Genomic DNA, 11,108 nt, shown 5'->3' with positions numbered 1-11,108 from the left:
ATACATATTTACATGTTCAACTTTATGAAATTTGGATGTGATCATTTATAATAAATCTGTACTATGCATAAAAACTGTCATTACTCTTATTATACTGTAACATATGGATAACTTTTGTCAGATGATTGCACATATGTAGTAGATTTTACTCTTTTTTATTCAAGCATTTATTTTTTTAAAACAATTACCTATGTTTTTATATTTCCCTATGAATGGATTGCTAAGTGTAGGGAAAATAGAAGCTCCATGGCCAGGATCCTCACCTGATCCTCATCTGCTTGCCCACTGTCCACATGCAATGATGTAATACTTGGCCTACAACGCAGGTGCATCCTTGCACATGTGTTGCAATAATCCTTTATTGTCTGTGTTGCGATACAAAGAGCTCTGCCAAGTGCTCAGGGTAAAGCCAGGAGTGGAGGAGGAGCCTGAGGGGACACAGAGTTGAAGATGACTTTGCTACATAAAGAGCTCTGCCCAGTGCTGTGTGCCCTGCAGTAGAGAGGAATGGCTGGTGGAGACAGAGGCTGAGGGGAACTACAGACCTGCCGGATGCAGGCATGACCCTAGTGTTTGACTTGCCATCACAAGAATAAAGCTTGGTATAAACCCTTTAACCTCAAAGCATTCCATTGTCACTTTTCAGTCTCACTGAATCTAGAGTGAACTTCTCCAGAACTGGGAACCCCTTCTGGACTGGAGCTACACTAGGAACTCATTTTTATTCCACTGGTTTTAATAAAATCTACCCTCCTCAGTGTGTGTATTTGTACATGTTGTATCTGTCAGATTTTATAAAATAACAGTTTGTAGTGTTGGAGAGTAAGAAATTTCCTCTACCCCTCAAGGTTCTTTTTTCTACTTGTTCTAAGAATTAAATTGACGTGAGACAAATTAACAGGAGAAATAAACCAAAGTTTAATTATGTCAGTAGAAGTATTGCATAGACATATATTCCAAAGACAGTCCATAAGAATGAGGTATATATATCATTCTGAACAAAGAAGTAGGTGGTAGGGGTCTGACCCTACCACCTGGAATTCATACCCTTCCAAGGGTATGAATGTTTGGTAAACAAAATTCTTGATGGGGCCCCAGAAATAATGGGACACAGAGAAATTTGAAAAGGCCTTGTCACATTCCTTCCTGTCTATCACCCTTAGTTCATGAAATAATATAGCCTATCCATGGTGCTGTCAATCTCCTCCTGGAGCTGTTTCTCCATCTCAGTTCTTTGTCTGCAGTTGTGGGGTGGGGTAAGGTCAAAAGATCTTCCTTTTGGGCTTTGTTTCTTTCCTCAAAATAATCTGTATGACAAAGTGGCACATCTTAGGGTGGCCTGCACTGTCCCTACCATAACATACCATTCAATACTTAATGGCTTATAATACCAAGTGTTTATTTCTTAGAGTAAAGGATGTTCATGTTAACCATAATTTGGATGCTCCAGCCAAGACTCAGCCGGGCGGTTCCTTGGCAGGCAATGCGTTGGTGTCCACCTATGCACTGTGGTTGATCTGGGGCCAAGACTGGAGGTATGGGGATGGTAACAACCCAATGAATGTCACATTTATGGAAAGTTACAGACAGGCACAGATTCCCCCTAAACAAACGGCACAAGCAAATGTAAGCCAAATCATCTCCAACACAGTTGCATATAATTTCAATTATTCTTAGGTCTTCATAATTGTACAGGTTTTGATGACCATTAATTCATTCATTGTTTAAGAAGTGTGACCTTGGCATTTACAATCTAAAAGAAAATTTAAATTTATTTTGTGTATAATTAGAAAATTTATTTGAATGTGTTTCAACATGTGACTTTAAATAGAATTTTCTTAAATGGAAGTGGGGGAAAAAAGTCCCTCTAGCTGTAGTAAATATGTTCTAAACAGATGATCTTGAAACTTATACAGATCTGACATCTTTGTCAAAACAAAGACTTCATAGTTGGCATCAGGGGGTGGCTTTGTGTTTGTAACAAGCTCCCAGGGATGTTGACTGTGGTCTGGCTTCTGGAAGGATTTTGACCAGCAAAATGTTTTCATATTAAGGAAAAGCAATGCTCCATCCACATTTATTTTTTTTTAATTTTAACCAAGAAAGGCTTTTATTGTCTCTCAAATTGTTCCGATATATTTAATACAATTTCATCATTTGTCTGTTTAACTCAGGAGTTTTCATGTTATGAAACCTGACATGATGATGACAGTTGGGAGCACATACAAATGAATTCTGGGGCCTTCCACCAGCTGGCGAACCTCTGAGAGACGTGACACTAGGGACCCTGGGGGCTGTGTGCTGTCTGCCCCACCAGCACAGTCACTGGTATGAGCACACTGCCCAGAACCCTTGTTCCTCTTTGCTTTCCTCTAGAGCTACTTACTCAGTGAGGGACTCTCCCTGAGATTTGGGAGTCAGAGGAGGCAACTTCAATGCTCTCCAGCAGCACCTGCAGGAAGATGTGGGGACAGAGGCGGGGAGTGGAGACTCCCCTGTGGGGTGAGGGAGCTTCAGCACCTCCCCCAGGAGGCCTCCCACACAGGCCTGAGCCCACGTGGTTAGGAGCCTCTAACTCCGAGGTAACATGTTCTCTGGCTTCTGGGGACCACTAGGGGATCATCCATTTCTTGTGTATGCTTCTCTTATTAAATCACCAGGTTTCGAAGAAATGCAGTGTAGACATGAATTCCCTATAGGAAGCAGTTCCTGCTTGGAATATATATCATTTCCTTCTCTTGCACTGCGACTCCCAATACTATGTAGAAGAAAAGCATCAAGACTTTGGAAACATACCTCTTTAAGTTTTTTGGAAGTTGGAGTAAAATACGTATTAAGTCTTCTTTGAAGTTTGGTAGAATTCATTAGTGAAGCTCTTTGGTCCCAACCTTTTGTTTGTTGTGAAGTTTGTGATTACTGACTTGAAGAGATTTAATTTATGATGAGAAAGGAATTATGAAATGCAATGAACATAGACAGCTAGTTCAAATATATGGACCCCTGCTGCTATCAATTTTGCTACTATTATTTTTATTACACAATGTGATTGTATGTGGTTTGTGTGTTTCTGATCCTTTTCATCTTCTGAACACATTCCTGGGAAGATTTTGTCCCCTCTCAGAGTTGTAGCTATGATAAAAAAATAATTAAATTTATGCCTTAGATTGAGGATTTTTCATGTTTTAAAATAAGGAAAAAACGTTTTTGACAACTTCAGGAAACTAGGAACATTTTCAACAGAAAATGCTACTTTTCCCATATTGGCCTACATTTTCATGGTTCGCCAGTTTAAGAACACACAATTTTAAACAATATATTTCCTGTGTTCTTTTACATTTCCTATGTGGAGACATCAGAGGGTTAAAAGTAAATGGTGAAGTTTCCAATTTCATTATTGTGTTAGGTTGGTTAAGACTACAAAATCATTAGGCAAATTCTCAGTTGAAATTATCAGAAACCTCAATTTGCACTACATTCGATAGTAGAGGGAATCTGGGTATTTAAGCTACTGAGAAGCCCACAGCAGAACCCATAAGGAAAGGTCTGACCCAGGCACTTGCTTATATCACTAGAGTCTAATTTCTTCTACCTCCTCATTTTGACTTCCACTGTTCTAGTTCCATGTTAAGGGAAGCTTTAGTGAGGATGTCAACAGCTTCTTTTGCTAAATGTTCTTTGTAGTAGATGGGATTCATTCCTCATATTCTATCAAGAAGTCTGAGATTTTCTCCATATGGTCAAGCTCCAGTAATGAGCATTCTTGGCCGGTCACTGTGGTCTCCTGTTGATAGCAGTATCTACAGTGGAAAAGCCCATCTACTGTTCTGCATTTCAGCCATGGAATTGGGTTGGAATCAGCATCCTCAGTACTAAAAAGTCTACCAAGTAGCAATTGAGAGCTTTGGAAGGATAAAATACAGAGGTTCAGGAGGAGAGGACACACATGACTTTCTGTGATCTGTAAGCAACGCCCTGAGTTTAGGATTACAGTGGATAAAGATAAGCACTTAAAGAAGGAGTCACTATAAATGTGAGGCACATGAAGGATAAATGTTTATCTTTGGTATCAAAATGAAAAATTAATTCAATTTTTTTTAAATGGAAAAGGATAAATCGGAAGATGGTCCTTTCTTCTAATAATGAAAATTAAAATAGAAACGTGCTCTGATAAAACTGTGTTCAGGTGATTTTCATGAATAGTGTCCAAGTACAGATCTGTCAATCACTTGTGTCGTGGGTGGTTTCGTGCTGCAGGAACGTTGTGAAATGAATGACTACTGTCTTTGATCAAGAGATAATTTGTACACCTGACAATTAATGAACCTACAACTGACTTTATTCTTCCAGAAACACAAATCTTAAACTGTACTCATAGTTGGCATTTCCTCTGACTCAGCTGATGCTGAATGCTAAGGATACAGTAAATCATCTGCACACACACATCACCCCATTTTTCCTGAGCAATGACATTGCTCCAGGGTAGAGACTTTGAGAGAGTGGGGTAGGAGCAACTTCAGAAATGTTATTTGTTTGTTTCTCGTCTGCTCTTCCCAAAATGAAAGCTCTGTGGGGTCAAAGGTTCTGATGGAATTCAAACGGCCTTTGCTTAGGACAGTTTATAGTAAAGCTATTTGTATAATTCTATAAATACATTTGGTTTCCAAGCAAAAATAAACAAAAAAACTGTTCGAGTGTTGCTGGGGCTGAAGCTATTTCTCTTTTTACCCCCAGGGGGAACTGTGTCACCATAGGTTGGTGGGAGACAGAAAGGAGAGGACTTGAAGTGGTTGGAGAAACTGGTTGACCCAGAGATTAAGTGGTTGGAGAAACTGGTTGACCCAGAGATTCGTGACCAGGGTGGTTCCTTGCTACGCGGTGGTTCATTTTCTGATATAGTGTATGTGTTGAAGGAAACATGCAAGGTCTGGTTTGGACTTGTTGAGATGCTTATGAGTTGTCCAAGAGGAACTTTAAAGATGGATTTGAACTCAAAAAAGAATCTGAGATCGAGATAAAAATGTGTACAGTATATCCTCGTTCTGTCCTGGGACAGAACTATGTTTCATGTACTGGCAGCATCTTTGTAGGTTCCCAATGTGTTCTGTATACTTCCTCATAATTATATATATGCAATTATAGACTAGGTTTTCAAGTTTCCTTCAGCTGGTTTGAAAAAATAGAGTCGATACTGAAAGCATTATATATTCGAGAATTTTTCTGGACTGTATTGAGAATCACAGCTTTAAGTTGCCTTTGGGCCTTGTGTGGGCATACCACCACATTTCCTGGGTGATGGCATCTTTGTCTCCTTCTTCCCACTATTTGCCTTCACAGCTCACTGAACAGGCATTGTGCAATCACACTGCCCACTGCTTTGCAGGGGCTCCTGGGGGCCCAGTCTGGCTGCTTGGAGCTCTATCAAAGGGGCTTCCTGCAGGTGGGGCCTGAGGGTCAGACGGGTGAGCAGCAGCAGGATGGTGCCCCAACCCCAGCTCCTCATATTCCTGGTGCTCTGGGCCTCAGGCGATAGTTTAAGTGGAGAAATGACATTATAAAATTGGAAAGAGATTTTCCCATGCAGAACAAATGGAATATTTCATCTAAAACAGTTTCATTGCTTATTATAAGTAAGATAGCTTACATTGTACACATACAAATTTGTGTGTATTAGTGATGGCATGTATAGTCACTCTCCATTTGTGTTTGGAAGCATCTCTGGGGACATCGTGATTACCCAGTCTTCAGTTTCCCCGGCTGTGTCTGTAGGAGGGAGGGTCACCATCAACTACAAGTCGAGCAAGAGTCTTCTAACCAGCTCCCACCAGAACAACTACTTAGCCTGGTACCAGCAGACACCAGGACAGGCTCCAAAACTGCTCATTCATGGGCATCCACCCGGATATTTGGGGTGCCTGGCTGGTTCAGTGGCAGTGGGTCTGGGACAGATTTCACTCTCACCATCAGCAGCTCCCAGGTTGAAGATACAACAACTTACTACCGTCAGCAGGATTACAGCTATCAGCTATCCTCCCATACTGCTTCAGCCTCAAACACAACCCTCATCCACAGCGTGTCCCCATGTCCTTAGGCCAGTGCATCTCTGCTGCACCAGCTGCATGCTTCCTGCTCAGCCCTCTGTCCCCTTAGCTGGATGAGATGGCGGCCTCCTGGCACTATTTTGGAACAACTGACAGATTAGCCTATCTTGTGTCTCTTGCACAAGGAGGTCATTACAAAAGTCCCCATAATGACATGTTGTGGATACTTCTCTCTGCAGTCCAGGATATTTTACATCTGTTGAACCTGTGTTACTTCAAAAGATGAATTTATGTTCTTGACACAGCAGTGTCTTCAACTGCATCTTGTGAAGGGCTTAGTGTCCATCACACCCTGATGGATCAACTGTCCCTGCTCTGTGCCTGATGACTCTGAACTTCCCATTTTATTCATTTCTGTGTCCCCCATTCTCATTCTCACTCCCTGGCCTTGGGAGCTCCCCAGGGTGCAATGCTCATTCCCTTATTTTCAAGTGCTTCCCCATCAGACCTTAGTCTGCATCTCTAACTCATCTGCCCCCAGTATGCTGGGCATCTCCTATTCTGAGTCTCTGCATTTCCACCTCATGGTTTCTGTGTCTGAACTGGCTTCTTTACTCCATTCCATTCCTCTGGTTCCTTCTTATTTAATAAATAAAATTCTCATACTCCATTTCCTCCTTGGACTGTTTTATAATTACAGATCATGGTGCTCTATATCCTTGACAGATGACAGACACTAATGTGAACTCTAAATGTGTGCCACCATCTCTGTGACTTTGATGTATGAATCACTTATAACCTACTGACTTTGAAAAATTAAATCTAAGCCATAGTTTTTAAAACCTTATATTGCGCGACCTCACTCTCCTGTTAGATACCATTATCAGTATGCTCATGTCATACCACGTGTAGGTAGTGTTCTAGGTAATTGACAAGTGTTAGAACATTTAGTGGGCTGCACTGTGATTCTTGTGTTTATGGGGACATGGTGAGAAAGTGGTCTCCAAATGCTGGCTTAATGACCAGTCTTCAGGCAATAGAAGAATAATTTAGGGGTGCTGTTAAGATGCAGGATCCCATATGTCATGTCTGAAAATGATGCTCTTTAAGAACAATTTATATCTGGAGAAAACATTTTTTGCACAATACTCTCAGGATTGCAATGTTTATTCAAGCTTCAGTTACTAGTTACTAGTTACTAAAAAAATAATATTGCTTGAAAGAATACAGGTGTACATTTAAATAGGATTCTAGACTTTACTGGTGATAAGAAAAATTCCAATCTATTATCTGCGCCTCAGATTATTTATGTCCAAAAGGGTACACAGGGCTCCATTTAGTAAATGATGAAACTCATTTAATGTGATTTCATATGATTATAGATTTCAAAATGTCTGTTCCACATAATACATAGTTACCAAAGTGAATTTCTTTTCTGAGCTTATTAATGATTTACATTTTGCATTTCTTTCCTTGGCTTATGACATAATTTATTCCACTATTTTCTTTTACCTTTCTGATACTCTTTTTCTTCTCATTATACTTTGGTTATGAGGACACACATGACTTCAGAGAGAGAGGGGGTGATAGGTGCCATGGTTTAATGGCATGATACTCAGATCTGAGCATCCTTAGGGGTGAAGGAGGAGAATGGTCTGGGAGGGGCAGCGGACAGCAAGGAAGCACACTTATTGGCACCGTGTAGTCAGTGGTCTTAGGATGCGGGAGAGGAAATGACCCCATGAGAGGGCGGCAGGCGAATGAGCTTCCTCAGGGAGAGCCAGGTTGTGGAGGTGAGGAGAAATTTTAGAGAAAGGGTTGAGCTTTTTAGGTCTGAGGTAACCAATATACCTCAACTTCTCATCACGTGTGGCTATTCAAATTTAATTTTAAATGGATTAAAATTTATATTTAAAAACATGAATCCTCAGGTATGCTGGGCACATGTCAAATGCTCAATAGCTACAGGGGGCTGGTCTCTGGCTCCAGCAGCCGCTGTGCTGCTCAGCACACACGGAGAGCATGTCCATCACTGCATACTTTCTACTGGGCTGTGCTGTTCAATGGATGGTAGGAGAGCAAAGGAGAAATTTCATAGATTTTTCAAATATTATTGAGGGTCAGGGAGGTGAGAAAGATGGAGAAGTAGGAATTTTATTTCAACTACTAGTTTTTAAGAATATGATTATTTATCTCTCAAGGCATGAGTGTCCTAATTCTTGATAGTCAACACATTTGATGAGCCTCTTTTATGCAAGTCACAATTCTTGATTTTTCTACATGACACAGTAACCTCTTGCTCCATACCATTTCTGTGCTGAGAGTCCTTGTTGTGCAAAAAGATAACTGGTAAAAGCAAGTTTTCTATCATTGTGGAGACTAGAATAGCCATTGACCTGGCATCTTCTTACTCCTGGGTCAAAGGCAGACATGTGGACTCAGATCTTTTGTACTTCTCTTCAGGGTTCAAAGCTTTGGAGCTGCAAATGCTCAGTGCAGGTGACAGAGCACATCAGTGGGCCCAGATGTCCATGTGTGTCTGAGCTGCAGTCAGTAGGGCAGTTGGGAGGCAGTGTTGGTCTGCTTGGACTGGCCCATGCCTGCACATGGACTAGACCCTCATCCTGGAGTTCAGGGTGATTTTTCCTTAAAGCTGTGACAAACATTTTTAATAGACACCTGCATCATGAGCGTTGGAGTCCATCTCCACTGTTTGTTTAGGGTGTGCTGGGCCTCCTGGCTAACACATCACTGCATTTTACATCCCCCCAACACAATCACTTTGCGTCTGCCAGGCCACTTCTTAGGAAAGAATAAGTTGTCGTAAGATCTCCTCTACTAGGTTGCATGAATGCTTCAGATGGCCACAGATCTTCTTAAACAGGAATGCTAATAAACCGTTAATCATTGCAAGCAGAAAACCACTCTCACTGCTCTACTTTTCCATGAACCCTGCAGTGGTCAGGGTTCAACGAAGGAAGCCAGGCAGGAGTTCCATCCACTATGTGAGTTTCCCTGGGAAGCAAAGCTGGGCTTCTTCCTGCTTTCATATCATCAGCACACAATCTCATTACCATCTGCAGCTTTGTCAATCATAAGCAAAAGAGCAGAAAAATTGTCCAATAGTTGATGTTTCCTATTTTCTCTTTATGTTCCCATTTCCTGACATCTGTCCATGGTATTAAAATTATTACATTCTAAAGAAGAAAAAGAAGTCTCATATAGTTCGGTGGCCCCCCATGCTACACAGCTAATTCTGTGCCCTCTGTCTCCCAGCTTATGCTTTTATTTTAAAATCCAACTTTTGGAATTTTAAAACTCACTTTAACTCGCAAGAAAGTGTTATTGAGGAAAATTGAAAACTTTTCCCATTAGCATCTTTTGTGTGTTGTGAAGGTACAAAAGTCTATGTGGATCCTCAAAAATCAAGGCGTTATGATTTGTTCTCAGCCACTCGCCCTGCGGTGAGCCTGTGTACAGTACGTACTCGGAACCCCTTCATGGGCTGGGGGCATAAGTAATGTAAAAGATGAGTAGTAAGTGGGAAACCTGGGAAAATACCAGTTTCTGATCCTGGCCAAGAACTACACCCTAAAGATGCCCTGGGACCTGCCTGAGCCCGGCAGCTGTGCAGCCTGGGGTCCCAGGAATCTCCCTGTTCTCTGGTGGTTATGGAGACAGACAGACATGGTGAGTGTAGGCAAAGCAGGAGGGTCAGGATGAGCTTCCACACGAGGTGATGAACTCCCCCTCTCAGCAGGTGTGGCGCTCAGAGGGCAGGTGGGCCCACGCCTCCTGGGGCTTCTGCCACGCCAGGGCCGTGCAGCTGCTGGGCCATCACATGTGGTGGCAGATGTGTAGCCAAGGCCTGTATGGTCCAGGGCCCTCAGCTGCCACCTCTCCCCCTGATTCCCCAACATCCTCCTCTTAAGCAAACTCAGAGAATTGGCCATGCCTGCTCCCCAGATTAAACAATGTATTTGGGCAGCTGGGCCACCCGGGCAGGGAGGTTTGTGTTCAGGGCTGTATCACTATGTGAGGACGTTTTGTACCTTGGTGGCAGTAATAAACTCCAGCATCGTCAGCCTGCACCCTGCTGATCTTGAGGGTGAAATCTGTCCCTGACCCACTGCCACTGAACCTGTCTGGGACCCCAGAGTCTCGGTTGGAAACCTTATAGATCAGGCGCCGAGGAGCCTGGCCTGGTTTCTGGAGGTACCAATGCAAATATGTGTTTCCATCACTGTGCAGGAGGCTCTCACTGGACCTGCAGGAGATGGAGGCCGGCTCTCCAGGGCTGACGGGCAGGGAGAGTGGGGTCTGCATCAATACAACATCCCCACTGGAGCCTAAAGTAGTGAGAAAATAATCACAACGTCAGGTACAAATATTGCAAGCAAATATATAATTTTCTTTTTGCTATGTATATCAGGTCAAATCATGTTTTTGTGTGATTTTAAATCATATCCCTCAAGTTCAATTTTAAAAAGAACCCAAGGTTTGCAAGGCCTAAGGATCTTTCACAGTGTGGTACACCACTGCCCAAAGCACAGGTTCTTGCATCTTCTGGAATCCTCCTCAACCTCCCTGATCTAAGCATTGCATGCCCCAGCTCGAGGACACATCATATTGTCAATCATGAAGACAGAATTCACATGCAAGGCGGTGGTGTCCCTGAGCTCAGCCTCCCCACACCCCTCTCCTTCTCATCCGCCCTCAGCCCTTACCAGGGATCCAGAGCATCAGCAGCCCCAGGAGCTGAGCAGGGAACCCCATTTTGAGAAGTCTATCTGCTCAGTCCAGATAAGTCAGAGCAGGACTAGAGCTGACCTTTTATCTGAGTCCTCCCTTAGGGAAATATGCAAATCTTCTGGTGGGTGCAGCAGGGTGGAAAGAGTCAAAAAGAGAGTGGAGGAGGAGGGTCTCGTGTGAGCCAAATGAAAAATCATGTATTCTGTGTTTGAAAGAAAACTAATAAGGATACAGTGTTGATTTGTGTGAAGTTAGGTTCATTTTATGAAAAAATATGAATTCCCGTGTGGCAGAGACAGTGAGTGTGTCCAGGAGGTA

At 42.6% G+C, this 11,108-nt stretch overlaps 1 gene segment (V, D, J or C); it reads right to left on the bottom strand.

The window, feature by feature from the left end:
• Positions 1–9,756: 9,756 nt before the first annotated feature.
• LOC130682560 (immunoglobulin kappa variable 2-30-like) lies at positions 9,757–10,843 on the bottom strand. The segment is given in 2 exon segments: positions 9,757–10,387; positions 10,766–10,843. Coding segments are annotated over 2 exon segments (381 nt in total).
• Positions 10,844–11,108: the final 265 nt, after the last annotated feature.

This window comes from Manis pentadactyla, chromosome 2 (genome assembly GCF_030020395.1).
Source record: "Manis pentadactyla isolate mManPen7 chromosome 2, mManPen7.hap1, whole genome shotgun sequence".
In the NCBI taxonomy this organism is placed as follows: domain Eukaryota; kingdom Metazoa; phylum Chordata; class Mammalia; order Pholidota; family Manidae; genus Manis; species Manis pentadactyla.
This window is presented reverse-complemented; position numbering and strand designations above follow the sequence as displayed.